Here is a 23,273-nt window from a genome sequence, read left to right as displayed (position 1 = left end):
TGGGTCGCCCGCAGCACAATGGTGCTATAAGGTTTTGTCAAAAATAAAGTATACTGAATTATCATCTAAGATGTTATGATAGTTTGTGGTTTAATGTATATAATGTAAACTAATGAATTCTTAACTTTGAAAGCTGCATGATCAACTTTTTGCTTTTTACAAAGAAAAATTGGATTTAAAATACAACAAATTTCATAAATTACACTTGAAATATTGTTACAAATGTAACTGTTATGGATTTACCATAATAATGGATTTACAATCTAGATGTAAGGTCAATATAGCCCTTCTTATAAAATTGTTATTACTGTGTTTCAGTAGGGACAAATTTCGGGAGAGGACAAATATTACAAAACTTTCAGAAAATACAATATCAGAATTAACTGCACAATTACTAGAAATTGGATATTATACAATTTGCATATATACACATTTTTTTACAAGACGTTTCCAACTCTGACTTTGGCCCAATTCAGTAGAATGGCCCATAACAGCATAGCAGCAGTATCAACTAAAGTAGCATCAAACAAGCAACTCAAAAGAGAATTTGTTTAAAAAAAGTCCATAGAAAGCAAAAGAAAACACAGACACAGGACAAGTACAATAATTATTTCACTCTTTATAACAGGGTTAATAACAAAAAGTGGCAGACAGGACACGAGCAGCTAGTTTCATAAAACTGCACAACTCTCTCAACCAAGCTGCTTTTAGCAAACAACATTCAGAGCAATTGACTTTACTGCATAGCAAGAGGAGTGAAAGGTCACCTTTCACAGGGAGAGAACCATATACATTAACAGTATTAGTACAACGGTCTATGATTTAGACTAATACAGCTTTTAAACTCAAAAGTCTGTGCCTTGTTTCTTTACTAAACAAGACTGCTGTAACTGGCAGCTGGTTTTGCTTCTTACTGGTGTGACAGCAAAAGTTACTTCAACCTTATCAATGTTTGCAAAACATGAAGCTGTATTTTGTGGACTGAAGTCTAAATCACAATACATGAAAGCTGTAAGTATAGCATAGAATTGTGCAGTGCAATAACACAGGCTTGAACACTTGAAACATGCTCATACTTGCATCTAAGATTGTGTGGCAAGAACAATGTGTCAGTACCATAAATGAACAATCTTCATTAATGTTAATCATCCATAAAGCATTCAGCTCTCATATTGATACACTGTTTGGTGTACAAATGAAAAAGCATCCTAATCTAGAAAGAGGGGTTTAAAACCAGATCATTTTCATTCAAAAATTCCAGTGATGACAAACAATAATAAAATTAAAATAAAATCACACACTGACTGTGAATTGCAGCCAAATGTTGTACCCAAAATATGCTGTTAAATAATTTAATGCAAAATATACAAGGCCAACCAAAGCCATAATTAAATTAAAAAAGACATAAAATATTAAAAGAAAAAAAAGAAAATATTGCAGTTGACATGTGAGGTCCCCAAAATCAAATTCAGTTTCTTCTATGAAGTTACCCTGAAAAACTCAGTTAAAATAATTAACAAAAAAGTTAATGAAAAAAAACAAGAACCACATAAAAGCAACCTAAAAACAGCCACAGAGGTTAAAAGAAGAGAACAGTCCCATAAAAGGCAAGAACGAGAGCAAAAGAACTGAACAGAGTTAACTAGTAAGGGAGTGGTGTTTTTGTTTTTAATGACATTGAACTTGATCTTAGAAATACTCAAATGCTAGGCAACTTTTAGGAGAAGTAACGTGGTACATGGCCTGGCAAAGCAGGAATGCTTGCATTGACAGGCTGTCTGGTTTGACTCCTCCCCGTCTCACTTTGGCACTACAATGGAAACACAATGGCTAAGTCTTTGAACTGTCTAAACATGTTTGATATATGAATACTGAGGAATGGGGGGTTGTGGGTAACTGCTGTCATACTGACTTAATCTTTCTGTTTTGTCATCACACGGCTGAGTAGAGTACTCTTAGTACCATTCTAGATAAGAGGAAGGCAACCAAAGAGGAGGTATATGCATATAACTGTGTGCATTCAGAAAAGATGATTGAAGTAGCTTTGGTTTAGATAGGAAAAAGAATGGGAAAAGGCAGGATGGAAAAAGAGGCAAAGCTGGACAAAGAGAACAAAAATGTGGGATGTTAGGGGAGCTTTATATCTGAAGTAAGTGTCAAATTGGCCACTTGGTCCCACAGAATTCCCTCTCAAAATTAAAGTGAGACACCCTGAGCTTTCTGTGTATCCTTAGTAAAGGCTTTGTGTGAATCAGTGTAAATATATCTATTCTGATGAGTGAACTGATTCAGGTTTAATATTACTTTCATGCACAAACGCATGGAAAACTGTTAATGGTAGTGAAGAATTCGAATGAAAGGACAGGCAACCAAAAAAGGTTGCGTTATGCTGTATAGAGACTGTATAGAGATCGTCACACATTTAACTGCATCTGAGGCTTAAAAATCAACTTGAACAGTGTTTCAAACATCATTCGGGGTCTGAACAGCAGTTTAACACAAAACACCCTAAAAGGTCCATTATTTAACCAGGCTTAGAAACAGAAAGCAGTTAACGTTGAATACACTCTCACCTGGTGGCAGGTTAAGAATATCAAAACTTGAACACAGCAGGTTTTGGCCATCAATAAACTCTCCCTGTTCACTACACAATGATATTTACAACCAGTATAAAAGGAAAACAACAACCGGAAAACAACCGAACAATAAGGTTCCATTAGTGTCGACAGTCTGAGGCTGAGACTAAGTTATTCATAAAAATATTAGAATCTTATTTTAAGGGTTATTTACAGGTAAATTACTATGATGGCTTCTTTCAAAAATTCCCAGTGTTCCCAGTATTCCAGTTTTCCTTTTGGAGCTTCTTAGTCTTAAAGCAGCTTCTGGATCATCAGAGATGATGATTTCTTTCCTTTATGGGTCATCAGACGACTTCAGCAGTTCTAGAAAAGCACCGACGGCTCCAAAGTATCCCTGAAATGCACATATACACATATAAGTGTGCATGTAAACATACATGTTGTCATTACAATACCGGTTCCAGTAAAAAAAAAAAAAAAAAAATTGTGAAGAAATAAATGCAGTTATTTTTAACTGTCTATTTATCAAAGAATCCTTAAGTATCCACAAAAATATTAAGCAGCACAACTATTTTTAACATTGATAATATGATTAAATATTTTGGCATATTAAAATTAATTTATTTGATCCAATATACAGCAAAAACTGTAAAATTCTGAAATATTTTTACTATTTAAAATAACTGTTTTCTATTTGAATATATTAATAAATTTTAATTTTTTCCTGTGATTTCAAAGCTGAATTTTTAGCTTCATTACTCCAGTCACATGATCCTTAACAAATCATTCTAATATTCTGATTTGCTGCTCAAAAATATTATTATTTTTATTATTAATTATTAATAATTAATATTATTATTATGTTGAAAACAGCAGAGTAGAATTATTTTAGGTTTCTTCGATGAATAGAAGGTTCAGAAGAACAGAACATTTATCTGAAATAGAAATGTTTTGTAAAATAAATGTCTTTATCATCCTTTTGATCAATTTAAAGCATCCCTGCTAAATAAAAGTATTAATTTCTATAATTTCTTTCCCAAAAATAAATAAATAAAATTATACTGACTAAGCTTTTGAGTGGTATATTGTATTATGTTACCAAAAAAAAAATATTTTAGATAAATGCTGATCTTTGGATCTTTCTATTCATCTAAGAATCCTAAAAAATGTCCTCAACTGTTTTAAATATTGATAATGATAATAATAAAAATGTTTCTTGAACAGCAAATCAGCATATTAGAATGATTTGTGAAGAATCATGTAACACTGAAGACTGGAATAATGATGCTGAAAATGTAGCTTTGATCACAGCAATAAATTACGTTTTAAAATATATTTACACAGAGAGCAGTTATTTTAAATAGTAAAATTATTTTACAATATTACTGATTTTGCTCTATTTTGGATCAAATAAATGCAGGTTTGGTGAGCAGAAGAGACATCTTTAAAAAACATTAAAAATCTTACTGTTCAAATACCTTTGACTGGTAGTGTAATTATTGTAATAGTTTTCACAATATTACTGTTTTCATTGTATTTTTGATCAAATAAATGCAGCCTGTGTGTGCATAAGACTTAAAAAAAAATTTAACAATATTTAGAGACCCCAATCTTTTGAAAAACAGTGTATTTCACAAATTTGAGAAAATAAACAGTTGTTGGGAGTTTCTGCTCTGATGGTGTTCTGTACACCCTGAAAGCCACGTACAATGCTGCTTTAGAAAATAAATGCAACAGAATAAAAATAAATTAAGAGAGAACTACCTCATGTTCCAGGAAAAGGGCCTTCAGCTGGCCCTTGGACCAGAAGTCCATAGCATATGCAAGAAGCTTTGTCGACACCGTGTTTATACGTAGAAAGTTCCCCACAAAAACAACCCGTTCGATTTTCTACAGGACAAAACAGAAACATCACTCAGTATGACCAGGCCCAGATACAATGCATGAATGTTTTTCACATTTTCCGCACTTTATTTTGGAAGAAAATCTACAGAATTCTGTGGAACAGATTTACACAATATTTAAAGGGATAGTTCACCCAAAAATTCAAGTCCTGGCTCTTCCAAGCTTTATAATGGCAGTGAATGGCTGTTGATTTTTTTTGTTAAAGTCCAATAAAGTGCATCCATTCATCATAAAAAGTACTCCACATGGCTCTGTGAGGTCTAATAAAAGGCCTACTGAAGTGAATGGATGCATTAGTGTAAGAAAAATATCAATATTTAAAACTTTATAAATGCATAGCATCTTTAATAAACTCTGATTGTATTCATCTGAAAGAAGAAAGTCATACACACCTAAAATGGCTTAAGGGTGAGTAAATCATGGGAAAATTTTCATTTTCGGCTGAAATATCCCTTTAATCAGTTAGAGTGCTGAGTCTTACATTCTTTCTGCAGGTGTATGTTCCACATGGGCCTGTTTATAACTCTAAATTATTTCTAAAGTACTTCTTTTGCACCAGCAGGGGGAGTCCTGGCACAAGCAAATCCTTTTATGGACTTTTTTTTGGTTAAATTCAAAGCATTTGCCATCATCATCTTGTCATAGATACTAGCTAATGTGATAAAACACCATGTATTCTCTGGATATTGTTGGGAGTTTCTGCTCTGATGGTATTCTGTACACCCTGAAAGCCCTGTACAATGCTGCTTGATCACCAGGCTACAAGGCAACACTGTAGAGAAGCCCAGAGTGGCCAGACGCTCACAGCACACAGCAGCTGTTGACTGCACGCTGATAAACACACACATATGCACGCAAAACACAAACACACCTCATTAACCGCACACATGCGTGCGATGGACCCAATGTTGTTCGTTATTGTGACAAGCGTTGCACGAGCCAAGTCCTCTTTAGAAATACTGTCCCTCTTCTCTTTGCTCATCATGTGACCAAAGCTATAATAAAAACACAAGCGCATATTTATGTACCTATCAGACACATCAGAGACCAGTTTATCTACTTGTTGCACAATAACACTGAGCTGGATAATACAACAGTTCCATGGCACTCCTAGATGGTACAAATTGCTATAGACTATAGATCTAAATCAGTGTAGATTGTGTAGCTATGATCAATATAATAAAAAAAATCCCACTAAAATATATAAATAACACATACATAAGCCTACATGCAACACCCCATAAATAAAGCTCAGTAGCATCACATTTCATTTGTGGATCTTTGTCATTTGACACCACACACACAAACACAAAGTGTTTTGTACCTTGAAGCCACCGCAGACCCTTGTAGACCGAAGCGCTGGTAGTCCCCTCCATAGATGTCCTTCACCAGTTTGTCTACATTGGTGCTGTCCCCTTTGCTTGCCATTTCAAGGGCCTCTTCAAACGTCTCGCAACCCGTCAACAGGCAGCACAGCCCCAAAAACGTCCCTCCACCAAGACTAAAGAGAGAGAAAGAATTAGAAGGAAACATTTAGAGTCAAAACATGGTTACAAGCCACATCTGAAGTGCACACGTGCATTCATACACGCATACGATTTAACCTTGTGACCACAATTTAAACTATGTGCCTATGGCCAAGGTTGCAAAAAACAGACCAGCTCATAAAAGTGTTGTGGTCACTGTAACACAAAGCAAGGTCTACATCACAAATAGTTTGGAATTAAAGCAAGAAAATCTGTTTTCAACACTGATAATAACATAAAACAGTTTTAATAACGTAGTAATAATAACTGAAAATAACTGAGTAGCAAATTACCATATTAGAATGATTTCTGAACGATCACGTGACACAGAAAAAATGTAACGACTGCTGAAAATTCAGCGCTGACAAAGCAACGTAGTACATTTTGAAATATAAAAATAAATAAAAATAATAAAAAAATTAAAAAATAAAATAAAAGCTATTTTAAATTGGAAAAAAAAACACTATGACTGATTATACATTATTTTAAACAAACACAGCTTTTGTGAGTGTAAAAGACTTTTAAAAACATTATTCCAAACTTTTGACCTGTAGTGTAAATGAATACGGTGAATGTACAGAAATGACTGAACTGAACAGGATCAAACTGGCAGGGAAATACACACAGGGGTTTGTAAAATGTGAGTAAAAGTGTCTGATCCTCCTGCAAGTGTGACAGATCTGCACATCAGCTTTGACTGCTACTGACAAATCTCCTCCCATCTGTCAATCACAGCTGAAAGGCTGTTCCATTCTGGTACAACCACATTTACAATGCTCATCTGTTGACTGACAGTCAGTGAACTTCACAACCGACTCTGCTGTCGATCACAGATTTGTTATTTTCTTTCAAAGGGGAAAATGAACACAGCAGGAGGTGATTTTGTATTCTTATGCTTCTAACAGGCTTTTGATGCTGTGTCCATGAGAGACGAGGAAACAATCAAGTTCATGTGGTTAGTAAATGGTAAAGTCATAAAGCTCTACAGCATGGATGGATCTCGACAAATGTTGCTCACAGAAGTAAACAATAAGCAAATAGCTTTTTTAGCCATTATCAACATCCCTGACAAACATCCCTGTGTGAATTTCTTTTTGAAACAAATGGACAAAACCACAAAACCCTGATCTGATCACATAGAGTGTAATGCACTTGAAATGACATACATTTCACATAAACATTACCATTCTTTTGTTAAATACTCATTCTCATGTCGTTCCAAATCCGTAAGACCTTCGTTCATTTTCGGAACACAAATTAAGATATTATGATATTTTGATTAAATTCAAGAGCTTTCTGACCCTATATAGACAGCAATGCAACTGAAACATACCTTTTTGAGTCTTGAACGTGCCAGTTGTATTGCTGTCTATGCATGTCAGAAAGCTTTCGGATTTCATTAAAAATATCTTAATTTGTATTCCAAAGATGATAGGACTTACGGGTTTGGAACTACGTTTATATAGGTCTGTCCATGTTACTGACACTACTATTTGTAGGTTTCTTCTGTATGGTGCATATTGCTCAGCTGTGCTGACCTGGTGCCTGTGACACGTTTATAGCTGTCTTTTTCATTCACAGCTAGAATGCTGACGCCCGAGCCGATGTTGACCAGCAACATGGGAAAAAGGTTGTCAAGACAACAGGGTCTCTTGATGCAGTTCTGTGTGTCGGAGGGGTTCTCAAAGTAATAGCACTCAGGGTGACCGTTAAAACCGACTGAGTCTATGTACAGCAGACCCTGGATGAGGCAGTCCAGCTCATCCAACTTCAGCAGCTCTAGGTCTGCCATCTACAAAGAAAAAAAACGAAGGATTCATAATTACTCATTGTTCTGAACATACAAGTCCCTTAAACATATTTCCTGATGACATATTTAAATTAACGAAAAATATCATGCTTAGACTTCCATTGAACAGTCTGTACTTTATCAAACTATCCTGTATACCACTATTATCCTGTTTTATACATCAGTTTAAAAGTAATCCTATGTCTTAAAAATAACAATATACTTTATTACAGACAATGAATGTAAATCTGTCTCTTTTTTTAACTAAACATATTTAAAACAAGATATATACAGTTGAAACCAGAAGTTTACACACAATTTACGGAATTTGCAAAATGTTAATTTTACCAAAATTATCATTTTCAATCATACTAAATGCATGCTATTATTTTTAGTACTGACCTGAATAAGACATTTTACATAAAGACGTTTACATATAGTCCACAAGAGAAAATAATAACTGAATTTATAAAAACGACCCTGTTCAAAAGTTTACATACACTTGCTTCTTAATGCTGTGTTGTTACCTGAATGATTCACAGCTCTGTTTTTTTGTTTAGTGATAGTTGTTCATGAGTCCCTTGTTTATCCTGAACAGTTAAACCGCACATTGTTCTTCAGAAAACTCCTTCAGGTCCCACAAATTCTTTGGTTTTTATATTTGAATCCTTTCCAACAATGACTGTATGATTTTGAGATCCATCATTTCACACTGAGGACAACTGAGGGATTCGGGGGGAGGGGTGGGGGGGTGGGGACTGTTTAACAGAATGAAGATGTGTACATTTTTCTTGTCAATATGTCAGTGTGATTTTTTTATAATAAAGTAATACTTTTATTCAGCAAGGATGCAGTAAATTAGTCAAATGTGGTATTAAAGACTTACAATTTATTCAGATTTCGATTTATATTTCAAATAACTGCAGTTCTTTTAGAAAATAAGTGTATCACAGTTCCCACAAAAATATTGCTGTTTTCTGTAATATTAAGTGCTAAACCAGAACATAAGAATAATTTCTGAATGGTCATGTGACACTGAATACATTAGTAATGGCTCAATGGCTGCTGAAAATTCAGCTTTGCCATCACTTGAATTAAATTTAAAAGAATATTACAAATATCTTATAAAATATATTTTTTAAATGTAATAACATTTCACATTATCATATTTAAAACACTATCACGTTATATTTTTAGATATTTTTGCTTGAGTAAATGCAGCCTAGGTGAGCATAAGAAACAACATATTTTAAAAATATCAAAAATCCTGCCAACCAATTTTTTGAACAGTAGCTTATTCAATTCTAAATATATATAAATCTATATAAACAAAAATAGTATCTATCTGTTTATCTATTTATCTATATATTTAATATATTTACTTATTCTAAAATAAAATAAAAAAATAATTTACAAAAAAAATCTTCAAAAAAAGCCTATTGTTTAATCATTTTTTTCTTTTTTAAACCAAATTTAGTGACATTTTGATTTCTTGGTGTCTATTTCTTGATGCAGTGTAAGCTCACCATAAAATCTCATTGATCCACATACTACTCCACATAGCTGTATATTAAACATTTGATTATACTGTCAAACCAGTTTGAAAGCCATGCTGTGGTCCATCTCCTTACCGTTCTGAAGTCGTTCTCAAACTTGTACGCCCCGCCACCAGTAGCGCACAGTGTGGTATGCAGGCTAGAGAAGTGTTTATCTCTGCCCATCTGGATGAATCTGTGCATGGCAACGGTGGGGAAGCGGATGAAGTGCAGGTTCCCCGTCCGGCCGCAGATTGTCAGGTTGCGTAGCTCCAGGTGTACATCACGGACACCGGTCTTGCCATAGGCTGTGTTGGAGGTGAGGTACCTGCGTATGCTTTTGAGATTCTCCACCTCCTCCTGCTCCTCTTCAGCAGTGATGTCTTTTGGCTCAAAGTAAACAAGCTTTACCAGAGTACCACCGATGTCCATTCCAAACCATGGAAATGCTAGAAAGAGATAAAGAGACGGATCAGTATGATTGTACAAGTTGAGTTCCACAGATAAGGCAGTAAATAAACTGGATTGGCAAGTAAAATCTACTAAAAATAACCCTCAGGGCTACAATAGAAGGTGAATAGGGAAAGGTGAGTTAAAACATTATAAGAACATCTTGAGCATATTTTTGTATTATGTATAGTACCATTAAAAAATATTTTTTGCTTTTTAAAAAAATTAATAATTTTATTCAGCAAGGATGCATCAGCCTTGATGCATTGAAAGTGTCAGTCAAAAGATTTATATTGTTACAAAAATGCTATTCTTTTGTACTTTCTATTCACCAAAGAATCCTGAAAAAATGCACAACATTCATAATTAAAATAAATGTTTCTTAAGCACCAAATCAGCATATTACAATTACAATGGATGCTGAAAATTCAGCTTTGCCATCACTGAATTGCATTTAACACATTTGAAATTGTACTAATATTTTACAATATTAGTGTTTTTTTAAATCAAATTAATTCAGCCTTGGTGAGCATAAGAGACTTTCTTATAAAGCAGCAAATCCAAAAAATATTGCAGACCCCTAACTTTTAAATGCAAGCAAGCTAAATCAAGCACTGCAAGCTGGCCAACCAAAGAGGCAGTGACTTGGTCACCACAAGCAACACTGCAGCAGCTAATGAAGAGTCAGGCAGTTACCATGGCAACAGCCATGAGGCTGCAAATGGCTGTTCTAGGATGCTTAGCAGGTGAGAAACCGACAGATACACACTAACACAGCAGGTGTGTTTCTATAATTAAACGTATATCACTACACAGAAATGTCAAATTTGCCCTGAATTACAGATCAGCGTCTAACAAGCAGCGAGAGCAAAGTCTCATCTTATGAAATAATTGGAACATCATTACTGATATGACTCTTACATCAGACATTCACTGGACTTAGAATTAGGGCAGGTCAGGGACACAGATCTGAACTTGAATAGCCTGGTACACACAGATCAATCTGACCTTCCAGGTAGAAAAACACTGTCAGCTGGAGCTGCACAGGTGACCCGTGTGCAACAAGAACACTCTCTGCTACAACATCTTCTCAAATGACACTCACGCTTCTTTCCCTCACTAATATAGACGTTGGCGTATGCTGGGAGGGTTATTTTAGACATCACTCTTATTTCAGAGAATGCAAATCAAGTGGGCGAGAGCCCATCTACATGAATATGCACGTGCTTATAGTTCCATAGTTTAAAAAGTGAAAATGTGTGTTATTTGAAAATGAAAACTGCAGAAGAACACCCTAGCCGGGAATGAAACAATGTTGCTCCTTCATTGACCTGAATGACCTGAGCCAGAAGCAGCAGGTGAATAGGGGGTGTGACAGTGGCGTGATATAATGACATCAAACAGCACATGTGGGTGAAAGGTCTGTTTACTTCCCCCCTCAGCCAAGGCATGGAACGGGAGAGACACTGAGAGAGAGAGAGAAAATTGGCAGGCAAGTGTTTCCATGTGAGGGGCTGGGAAAGGCAAAGAAGTGGCGAGAGAGAATGTGAACAAGAGAAGGAGAGGGGCTGACAGAGAGAAACTGGCAGGCAAGTGTGTGTCCATGTGAAAGAGGAGGAGGTTGTGCAAAAGAGTGAGAATGAAGACCATCGAGTACCCGGCACCCATCGAACTAGAACAGAAGAAACGTGTTCATTGCTTGCATAGGCAAATTTAACATTAATGTCAGAACTAACGTTACTCACTATAAGGTAGTGCAAAAGTAAAGTCCAAAGTATAGAAAGCAGACAGAATACATTGCAATCTCATATAATACAAAAGGTCCTTTTTATTCATAAATATCTAAAAGGAACCACTAAAAGGACATGCAAGAACAAAACCCTGTGAAAAACTGTTAAAAACTGTGCACTTAATGCAAATTCACATTTCTTTTTCATTGTTTTTACTATTGTTATATCCCTCCTTCTACTAGCTCGTACTCGGACATGTTTGAAACTTTGTATTGCCTGTAGTAATTTGCTTTTTGTGTTTTACATTTGTCATTTTGGATAAAGGTGTCTTTACCAAAAGAGATAGAAATATCTTTTTAAAAAATCTGTGGTTAATACATTACACTAAAATGTTGTTTATCTGGTAAAAGTACGCTTCAACACTTTAAATAGGTAAAAGTACAGACAGAAGAACAATATACATATTTAACAAAAAAAAAAAAAAAAAATGCTGCAAGAAAGGTGTTTCCACACACACACAATACATGGCTGAAGCTGAGGAATGTTGACAAGCCGGCCTGGCATGCAGTCTGACACAACTAAAGACTATGACGCTGTATTATGCGTTCCTTTTTCTTCTGCCGTTACCTTTGGCAACACAAACTTAACCTGACAGTCACTTTGTTCAACAACATTTTTGCACTTATTAAATACCCAAGATAAAAAAAAAGGTTATTCATTTAGAGTGGCACAAGAAAAAAAAAATACTAAAACTATCAGAGCAATTCCAAGGAAGTAGATGTTTTACAACATCACACAAGGATGAGGTGATGTCTTACCAGGCTTCCTTGAACACCTCAACTTCATCTTGCTGGTAGTCCTAATATATTCAAGTGTAAACAAAAACGCCCAAGAAGTAGTAGAGCCCACAAGCAAAACACAATTAATAGTTTAGTTTAGTTTGCAATGGCATAACTACACTCTCAAAGTTGAGTTCCCCGCGTCGCTTTGCAAAAGTGAGTAAAAACGGAGAAATTCTTGCATAGTGGAGGGTGGGGGCGTTTCCGTCTAGCCCTTTAAAGCGGCCACGAGAAGACAAAAGTCAAGCGCTGATTGGTCGAAACGCGTCGAGCCTTTCCATCAGGAGCGGTTTCAGCACACCTCCTGACCGAACAACGACCAATCAGAGAGCGAGAGGAACAGTCTCAAATGTTTCCTCAAAACAAAAGACACTCTTCGGAATACAGGTCAGACACAACACTGGAATAATGTAGTAGGATTGGGAACTTGGATTTTTTTTTTAAATGCCAGACCTGAATAATTTACATTCTAGAAGCGTTAAAAACGCGATTGTCATCCTTTGCTGATACGAACGGAACGCCGCATTAAAACAATCTGACAGGGTTTCCTGCAATACTATTCACTGTAAAACTGCTATTGAATCTACAGCGGGAAACAAACATTGAGACCGGTACATCTGATTTCCGAACCAATGACTCTTATGAGTCGGTTCTTTTTAGTGAATCAAAAACACACTGTGCGTCCAATGTAGTCCGATTCCCGAACGAATTACTTTAATGAATCGGTTCTTTTTACTGAAACAAAACGCTTATGAATAAGTGATACTGATTTATATGACTTAATGAACCGCGTGTTATTATTATCTACTGTCAACACACCTTTTGCAATAACTTTATTCAATTTATAGACCTACATGGTTGTAAATATCTTACAATTTGACAACATGCTTTTGATGTCAGTAAATTAAATACAATGCTAATTTATTTCTTCTCAAAACTACTAAATAAAAGAATTGATAAATTCCTTAAGATTCCAAATCCTACTTTGGACTCGTGTTCAAAGATCATTCATTTTTATTACTGAATCCGGTACAGTCCGATTTCCGAACAAATGACTCTTATGAATCGGTTCTTGAAACAAAACAAAACCCTTATGAATCAGTAGGAAAAGTTAACTGATTTCTATTACTTGATGAACCGCAGATTATTATTATCTACTGTGTTACATCTATATCTATAAACCTACATGTTACCTGTAAATTACCTCACAATTTGAGGGCAGCTAAATAAGATTTTAATTTCTTTCGACTCAAATAAAACTGCAAAATGAAATAATCGATAAATTCCTTACGATTCTGAATCCTACTTTGGACTCTCGTTCAAAGATCATTAATTACCTGAGGTAAAATTTTGAAGTGTAAAATCGATATGACATTTGTTAAAACCTAACAAGAAATGCATTTATTTGAAATGCATATATTTTTTCAATGCTAGTTGCTGTCTCAAACGAGAGCAAATAATTTATTGTGCCAATACACTGACAAGAGGTTATTTTAGATCTGATGAATATTGTGAAATATGTGGTTTGTGCAAAACGACCATGCCTCTCGCAATAATGTGTTAAACATTGACATTACCAGTGCATCTTAGGGCATTACTGCTTATCAGGCACTGCTGGAATCAAATGTACAAATATAATCTGATGACACTTGGTGTCAGTGACTATTAACTTACGCGGTCTGTTTTTCTTCGCTGATTCCAATCGCCTCCGCAGCCGACACCTTTTCGCCGGGGACCCGTTGGTTTGAGGGTCATGGTGAAGATGGTGGTAATTATTATCGTCCGTCGGACTGTACGGGCTGCAGCTCCCGTTGCTCAGCCGTCGCCGGATTGGCTTGTGCATGCCGTTTGTGTAGCAAGGACCCGATCCTTTCGGATCCATCACTGATTTGGCCTTATCCATATTACAGCGCACGACTCCGGTAAGGTTAGAGGAGGCGAGCCTCAAAATACACAGACACACGCTGGATGTATCGCGCTGTCGAGATAAGAAAAGGCTCGTGGCTAATGACCTACACCAAACGCGCGGATTTAATCTACAACAGCAGCAGCGATGATAATATCGCGTGTTTACAAGTGTCGAATCCTAAACAATGAGAGTCAAACACTAACACGCGCTGTGATCGAGGTCATTGTCGGTCATATTTCTACTGTCTAGTCCTGGCTCTGCGGCAGCCACCCCGTCAAACACCCGGCTCATGACGTCACCCAGAATGGCTCCACGAACCAGTTTTACAGCCCAGCGCGAGCAGAGCGTTGCGCGCGCACTCACACGACCATCTTTTATCGCCAGCGATCGTTCCTCACAAGTCAGCTGAGAATGTCTTTAAATATTTCCCTTTTGTCTGCGCGCTATTTGGGTGTACGGCATGTTCGCCTGCGTCACTCTTTTTGTGTTTATTACACACTATCTATCTATCTATCTTCAGTTTCAAATGATTTATGTTAATGAGTATCAATTGAGAGCGATTTTTACTCAGCATTAATGTGTGTGGGGTGAATGAGGTCAAAGGGGAGTTTCAGTTTTGTGATTCTCGGGTATCAAGTGAGTATCGTGGATGTAAAGAAGGACATTAGAAAGGGAGAGAGGAGGAAGGGTTCAACCTAGGAAATTATTTTTAAATCTCTCTTAAGCATCTTCATGCTGAAATAAATAAACATTTATAGCCCGCAAACCTACACACCTTATGCAAACTAACAGAGTTTTCAAATGGTAAGATATTTCCACCTTATCCACTTATAATAACAATGTTACAATTCTGCAATAAATAAAATAGGGTTAATGAACAAAACAAATTTTATATCTATTCTTTATTTTCAATCATGTTTTGTTTTGAAGCAATTATACATTGAGAATTTGATTTAGGTTTCAGTTAACCATAAGACATGACATAAAATAATTATTAGTTTTTTTACTAATACATTACATTTTTAAATTTAAAGGGTTAGTTCAACCAAAAATGAAAATTCTGTCATGAGTTACTCACCCTCATGTCGTTCCAAACCCGTAGGACCTTCATTTGACTTCAGAACACAAATGAAATCCAATTGCTCTCTGACCCTCCGTAGTCAGCAAGGGTCCTTCCACATTCAAGGCCCAGAAAGGTACCAAGAACATCAACAAAATAGTCCATGTGACTTCAGTGGTTCAATTGTACGTTTATGAAGCTACGAGAATACTTTATGTGTGAAAAAAATCAACTTTATTCAACAATTCATCTACTCTGTGTTACACTAGTGCCATTTTTAAGAATCTCACGATTCACGCGTGCATAAACGCAAAACAAAGTACAGGGGTTTTTTTGCACAGAAAAAGTATTCTTGTAGCTTAATATAATTAAGATTGAATGACTGATGTCACATGGACGATTTTATCGATGTCCTTACTACCTTTCTGGGCCTTGAACATGGAAGGACCTTTCTATGTCTATGGAGGGTCAGAAAGCTCTCGGATTTCATTAACACAAGGCAACTGTTGAAGATGGAAAGGCTACACGGGCTAGGAAAACGCTGTGACTCGTGTCCCAAGAGAGCGTTGGGGGACGCCTAGCCTGCGTGCGCCTTCGCAGCAACAAAAAGCTTCCCTCGTCCCTGGGTGGGCTCGAACCACCAACCTTTCGGTTAACAGCCGAACGCGCTAACCGATTGCGCCACAGAGACGGCAGTGTTCTGGATCACGGAGCTTAAAAGCAATGGGGATCAGACACTGCACATATTAAAAGGCTCTTGGGAGGGAGATGTTTCTGCCACTCACAGAGTCACGCCCAGCCTGTACGGCAGTGGTTCTTAATCTTGGTCCTGAGGGCCCCCTGCCCTGCATGTTTTGCATGTCTCCCTTATTTAACACACCTGAGTCTGACTGAGATCATCAGCTCGTTAGTTCAGTTTATGGATCTCTCTCCTAATGAGCTGATGATCTCAGTCAGGTGTGTTAAAAAAGGGAGACATGCAAAATGTTCAGAGCAAGGTGCCCCCAGGACCAGGATTGAGAACCACTGCTGTACGGCAAATGGGCACGCCCTTGTTGGGAAGAAAGAGAGTCAATACAGGCACCCAACGTGGGGCTCGAACCCACAACCCTGAGATTAAGAGTCTCATGTTCTACCGAGTATCTATTTTATCACTCATTGAATTGTGCAGGATCTCAGTGGGAAAACAGGAATAAAACATGACAAATACATCCACATACCACAGCAGACATGAGCTGATGAAGACTGTCACTTAACACCCGCTGTCTTCCTTTAAAAATAGATGAATGAAGATCTTACGGGTTTGAAATAACATGAGGGTGATTAATTATAATTAATGACAGAATTTTTAATTTGGGGTGAACTATCCCTTTAAGATAAAAATGTATTTTGTTTTTCTTTCTTATTGCTCTCAATTGGCTTTGCCACCTAATGTGGGAAAAGTGTAACTGGCAGTTGACTGTGTGGCAGAGTAAATACCACATTAACCAGAGGCAAAAAAAGACCAATCACCAGTAAGTCTCCAGTCACCACAGTGTTAACTAACATTGTTCATTCCAGTTGTTAACTTCAGAAAAGCACATCTTACAAATACTAAAGAATAATAATTGCATCATTAAATATCATTAAATGTCATTTCACTCATGTGTTCATTTCTGGAAACTACTGTGGGCGGTACTTTTCAGAATAGATACATGCTAAAATAGCTACAGAACTGAGAGGGGCCAAATCATTCAGGAAACTGCAGCAAATGTGACATCGGTGACCTCAGCTACTTGGAAAGACAGGAGAGAACTGGACATCTCTGCCATAATGTTACGAAGGCAGATGAGTCATCTAAGATGACAATGGAAAAAGTTGTTTTTAATCTATGAAACAAATACATAAAACAAAGCTTTATTGTGTCCCATCAAAAAGGCATATAACAAGTTGTTAAAAAATAAATACATTTAAAAGCTTTCTTGGATTCAATGCAAAAAAATTGTTTTAAAGTGATAGTTAAACAAAAAATGAAAATTCTGTCATTAATTACTCACCTTTTTGTTATTCCAAACCTGTAATACCTTCATCTTCAAACACAAATTAAAATATTTTTTGATGCATAGACCGCAATCCAACTACCATGTTCAAGGCCCAGAAAGGTAGTAAGGACATCATTAAAATAGTCCATGTGACATCAGTAGTTCAACCTTAATTTTATGAAGTTACGTGAATATATATATTTTTTGAGGAGCCGGCGTTCTATGCTAGAATCTAGATGCGTTGTGCCTTGTTTACAAGCAGAGGAATGCATACGCGTGCGTCATGGTACTCTCGTGTATGTGCATTAAAAACTGACATGAAAGAGAAGAGATTGTTGGATAAAGCTGTTTTTGTTTTCTTTGAGCACAAAAAATATTTGTCTCGCTTCATAACATTACAGTTGAACCACTGATGTCACATGGTCTATTTCAACAATGACCTTACTACATTTTTGGGCCTTGAATGTGGTAGTTGCATTGCTGTCTATGCAGGGTCAGAAAGCCCTCGGAATTCATCAATAATATCTTAATTTGTGTTGAAGATGAACAAAGGTTTTACAGGTTTGGAAAGACATGAGGGTGAGTAATTACAGAATTTTCATTTTTGGGTGAACTGTTCCTAAATTAAGATTTCATTTAATAAACATTTTGCATATAGATTTTAAAACAGTGCTAAAATTATTGTACTCTTATATAATATACACAAAAATCCAAGTAGATTCTTATGACGTCTTTCATACTGAAATTTGAGATAAGCTCTTCTTATCTGAGTGGTAGCTTCATTGTTTTGAGCACAACAGATAGAGTGTACCATTCTTACGGTCAACATGAAAAAGAAACAAGGACAGTAACATTAGCAAGTCTTCCTGGAATGCGTATGTATTTTTTGAAGATTTTCAATAAACCCACATTATTTTGCTTGGCCACATTTTTTCCCCATCCACCTTATTTTAAAACAGGGTACACACAGAATACTGCCGTTTTTGACAAGACTGTTTACCATGGTATTTCAGTACTGTCCCATGCATAGGCTTTACCTGTTTTGTCTATGTTTAGAGTGTCTATAATGTTCATAAGGCATTGGACTGAGTACTCTGGGCTGAACAGCTTGTCCTTGGGTACATTTCGATGGTAGGGCCGAGACAAATCTGTATCCACAGTTCCAGGATGCAGGGATACGCACACAATTTTAGAGCGCCCTCGTCCCAGCTCAATGGACAGGTTTCTGGTGGCCATGTTTAAGGCAGCTTTAGACATCCTATAGCTATACCAACCTCCAAGATCTGAAGACAGAAAAATAAACCAACAGAGATGTAAGCTATGGGTTGTTGAGACAGAAACTGTCCAGATGCAGCTATAGACAACTCTACATTTTATCTGTGGCCACTCACAGCACGTAGCTACTGTATAATTGTACATTAGTAGGTGTTAATTATTTGGGACCTGCTCAGAAAAGTAACATCATAATCGAGATATATAATTTGATATATAGTGCATGAAAACAAGTCTAAATGGTCAGTTTAAAAAAATTAATTCATACGCTTGTAACACAAAATTATCGTCAAAACAGGTAAAACATTAGGGTTCTCAGTCGGTTCCTCCAACCGGTGCCTCAAGTAGGCTACAGTAACTTTCTAAATTCTCAGTTTTCCACGTGAGCTCATATGATGTTTGACAGGTGAGTAATTCGTTCATAAAGTTATTTATGAGCTATTGACACCTCACCTGAAGGCACAACATGTTCAGAACCTCACTGTCTACACAAATGTAGAAAAACCTGCTCTTGACTTAAGCTTAGATACCAACCATTGTCTCCTATAGATCCCACTCTAGCAGTCATGTTTACTATGATGCCACTGTGCTGTTTCTCTTTCTCTGGGGACTGTTGACCAAACGCCCCTGTTCCCTTCTGAAGCAGGGGGGCAAAATACTTGGCCATCACCAGTGGACCCACTGTATTAGTAGTCAAAGTAGAAATTATTCCCTGAAGAAGAAGAAAAAAAAAAGAACGCACGTGTTACAAAAATGTTACATTTTTGAATTTTGAAAACTTTAGAATGCCCCCCAAAATGTGGTTTCGGTATTGATAAAAAGGTTCACTGGTCACCTGAGCAGACACATCTCGTAAACTTGTTTCTCCTTTACCGGACGGATGAAGCATAGCTGAAGAATTAATGATTAGATCCACTTTCCCAAAGGCAGCTTTGACACTCTCAGCCGCTCTCTTGATGTCATCTTCCCTGTTGACATCTAGTTTTAGTACAGTCATCCTGTCCGCGTGCTGCGCTCTCAGGGCTGTCAGATGTTGTGCGGCGTCCGGGTTTCTGCATGTTGCGATCACAGCTGCTGGAGATTTGTTTAAAAGCAGATATCTGCAGAACTCAAAACCCAGACCTCTACTCGCGCCCTGCACGAGTGCCACAGCAGTCATGACTACTTACAAAAAACAAGAAGCACACGTGAATTTGTATTGGCTGCCCTCTACAGGAGGAAGAAGGACACTTACACAACGAAGTAGTTTTGTAACTTGTTATAAAGGGTGTTTCCGTACTAGAAGGAGTAATTTTAATTCACATGGTATTATACAACAAATTGAAACGTGTGTTTTAGGTAGTTTAGAAGTATTAGGCATATTTACAATTTTTTTCAAATAATATATTTTTTATTTATACATTATAGAGGGTATGCATGTGACGTCACCGTCAGCTTGAGTGGCAGCACTGGTTTCAATGTGGATGCTGCGACGGAACACACAAAACACCTTTGAAAGCAGAACGAGCTTTGCGATTGACTGTACAAATAGATTTGACAAGAAACCTGAGATATATTTTTACAGACTGCTGAAAGCTACTGTAAAGAGAAGCAAATTAATCACTAAAATTCAAAGAAACAAATGGTCTCCAGGCAGTGAAACACGGATTTGCATTTATCATATCATGTTAATATGTTGAATTGTGCAGTAAAATCATATCCTATATATTGTATTATAGTATATCGTATTGACAACTCATCAACTAAATATTTACCATCTTAAATTCTGCATAACTGGATGTTTTTAAATAAACACTGACAAAAACTATATACGTTTTTCAGCTGGACGATATGACGAGATATATAACATTGATATAAGTGATCACCGGGGTTTAGACCAACCTATTTTGTATTTACAAAATGAGTTCACAGGCAAATTTGCTTTATTTATTTTAAATAACGCTAAAAACAGACACATATAAGTGTTAGAAAACACGATTCCTGGCTGCATCCATATCCATTGACCACTGGATATTTGTTCAGTTGTTATGAACATTATATCGAGTTCAGCAACCTTTAGTTTAAAGGGATTATCGTTTCTTTTACTAGCGTTTTTGCATCTTCCCTATTAAATCCATTCACGCTGAAGGCTCTTTTGCCACTCAGTCCGGCTGAGGGGGCGTGTCCCGGCGGGAAAGTGACGTCAATGCATAGGCTCTGTATAATTTAAATGTACGACTTATACCGAAATACCTAACAAGAAATACATATATTAGCAAAAATATGCTTATTATCAGTAGTAGCATAAAGTGATAGAGTAAAAAGTGCTTAGACAAAAAATTGGGACTCTTAAAGAATTGAGTTACGTCCACAATAAATGTTTTCTGATCATTTATGTTTTTTTTGAGGAAAACATTTTCAGGATTTTTCTCCATTTTGGACTTCAATGGTGGCAAACAGGTTGAAAGTCTAAATTGCAGCACAATCTCAGCCGAGGAATAAGGGTCTTATCTAGTGAAACGATGGGTCATTTTCTAAAAAAGAAAAAAAAAAAGAAACCTTGTGTACTTTTTAACCACAAATGCTTGTCTTGCACTAGCTTAACCTCACGCATTACGTAATTATGCACGTGTCGTGTGACGGTAGGTGGATGTATCGACCCAGTGTTTACAAAGCGTAGGTGCAAAGAAAGTTTACATAAAAATATACTTACATATACTTTATTTCAAAAAGGTAGGTTAGGGCAAAAAAACATCTTATTTTCTCCTCCAAGTTCAAAATCATCCTCTTCCTTTTTTGTAAAGAGCATTTTTTATTTATTTTTTAAATGACCGATCATTTCGCTAGACAAGACTTTTATTCATCAGCTGGTATCCTGTAGAGCACTGTGAAGCTGCTGCATTGAAACTGCAATTTAGACCTTCAACCCCTTTGCTCCCATTGAAGTCCACTATATGGAGAAAAATCCTGGAACGTTTTCCTCAAAAACCTTTATTTCTATTCGACTGAAGAAAGACACGAGCATTTTGGTTGACATAGGGGTGAGTAAATTATCAGGACATTTTTATTCTGTAAGTGAACCAGTCCTTCAAAATGCACTAATGTCGTTGCATTTGACTTAAAATTAAGTGGCATCTGTGAAGAACTGATGCTTTACTGTTCCTCAGAACTAACTTTTAATTTTCTTTACCATTTTTACAGTTATTTTTAGGCAGCTGCTCCAGGTGTTTTACTATAGTCAATAAATGTTTTTAGTTGCTTTAAAGAGCACGCAGGTGCCCTAGCAGAGCAGCCACAGGTGTAGTTCATGTGCGCTATGAACTGAGAAGGCGCGCATTCAGTGCACGCTTGGGTAAATATTGAGTTTTGCTATGTTTTTATATTTTGCCGCTAGGAGGCGACAGTGCAGTTTGTTTTTGAATGAAACTTCAGGAGTATACTTTACAAAACAAGAAGAGTTCTGTTATTCCGTCTGGTTATGTGGAATCATGTTCTTCTGTATTGTGCTGGAAACAGAGACGGTGAATGCTAAAAAGTGATTTTCTAGGAATCTGTAGCATTACTTTCTAGACAACTTATACTGGCCGCACAAATATTACACAAAATGGGACAGATAAAGCACAGACCTTCAGAGTTAATGACACACACAGTATTTTTATGATTCTGAGCTATGTTTATGCATTTCTAACGGTACAAATATATGTGCCTTTTTGAATTAAAGTTTCCTATATGGTTATCATTTTAAATTCAAGTAAACTTACAAAGGTTATAGCGCAGAGGATGAGTGATGGCATAATTGTTTGATTACCACAATATTCACACACAAATATTGTAGGTTGTAACACCAGCACTCTTTTTATTTCCTTGACATGAATAACATATACACTACCAGTCAAAAGTTTTTAAACAGTAAGAATATTAATGTTTTTAAAAGTCTCTTCTGCTCACCAATCCTGCATTTATTTGATCCAAAGTACAGCGGAAACAGTAAAATTTTGAAATAATCTTTGGATCTTTCTATTCATCAAAGAATCATAAAAAATGTACTCCACTACTTTAAATATTGCTAATAATAATAATAATAATAATAATACAAATGATGAGAATGATTTCTTGAGTAATAATGCTGAAATTGATCTTTGATCACAGGAATAAATTTCATTTTTAAATATATTAAAATAGAAAGCGGCTCTTTTAAATAATAAAACAAATATTTCAAAATTTTTACGGTTTTCGCTGTAGTTTGGATCAACTAAATGCAGGCTTGGTGAGCAGAAGAGACTTCTTATTAAATATTAAATATCTTTTCAAGAACTTTTGGTTGGTAGTGTAAATGCTAGATTAATGGAAATATTTTATTTTGCAGAAGACAAAACGGCAAAATCAGTGACAACGCTGTAACAAAATGATCTATTATAAATATGGTGTTGTGAGGGAAAACAGACTGACATCTGTTTGCCAATCTTTGGTTACTCCAGTTAATGCTTTAAAACAACATGATAAACTTTCCTCTCACTCATGTTTTTGTCAGAACATGGTGTGCGAAAATGACGAACCAATGATCTTCTCTAAAAATAGAGAAATTAGCCTCGCGTCAGTGACTGAACGCTAATCGGATGCGCATCACTCATTGCGCGCGCAGCTGTGAACTCGTGCCATCATCAGGCGCTCTGAAAAGT

At 36.4% G+C, this 23,273-nt stretch overlaps 2 protein-coding genes and 1 non-coding gene across 4 annotated transcripts; all 3 read right to left on the bottom strand.

Moving 5' to 3' along the window:
• Positions 1–599: 599 nt before the first annotated feature.
• pank1a (pantothenate kinase 1a) lies at positions 600–14,660 on the bottom strand. Of its 2 annotated transcripts, none has more exons than XM_051133647.1 (7): positions 14,028–14,660; positions 9,431–9,783; positions 7,549–7,802; positions 5,809–5,985; positions 5,356–5,479; positions 4,344–4,469; positions 600–2,973 (listed from the first exon to the last, which is right to left on the bottom strand). In XM_051133647.1, exons 1-7 carry the CDS (start codon positions 14,254–14,256, stop codon positions 2,914–2,916), a joined length of 1,323 nt encoding a protein of 440 aa, XP_050989604.1. In that variant the 5' UTR covers positions 14,257–14,660; the 3' UTR covers positions 600–2,913. The 2 variants fall into 2 exon arrangements, with proteins under 2 accessions (XP_050989604.1, XP_050989605.1); XM_051133648.1 differs by lacking the exon at positions 14,028–14,660 and adding an exon at positions 12,333–12,549.
• A 1,279-nt stretch (positions 14,661–15,939) lies between these two features.
• On the bottom strand, positions 15,940–16,013 carry trnan-guu (transfer RNA asparagine (anticodon GUU)). The gene has a single exon. It is a non-coding gene; the product is annotated as a tRNA-Asn (tRNA).
• A 1,197-nt stretch (positions 16,014–17,210) lies between these two features.
• Positions 17,211–19,816, bottom strand: zgc:65997 (uncharacterized protein LOC794398 homolog). The gene is made up of 3 exons (XM_051133751.1): positions 19,451–19,816; positions 19,150–19,327; positions 17,211–18,626 (listed from the first exon to the last, which is right to left on the bottom strand). Exons 1-3 carry the CDS (start codon positions 19,772–19,774, stop codon positions 18,340–18,342), a joined length of 789 nt encoding a protein of 262 aa, XP_050989708.1. The 5' UTR covers positions 19,775–19,816; the 3' UTR covers positions 17,211–18,339.
• Between the last annotated feature and the right edge of the window lie 3,457 nt (positions 19,817–23,273).

Source organism: Labeo rohita, chromosome 17 (genome assembly GCF_022985175.1).
Source record: "Labeo rohita strain BAU-BD-2019 chromosome 17, IGBB_LRoh.1.0, whole genome shotgun sequence".
Classification (NCBI taxonomy): Eukaryota; Metazoa; Chordata; class Actinopteri; order Cypriniformes; family Cyprinidae; genus Labeo; species Labeo rohita.
Note: the sequence above shows the minus strand (reverse complement) of the source record. Positions and strands in the feature narration are given on the sequence as shown.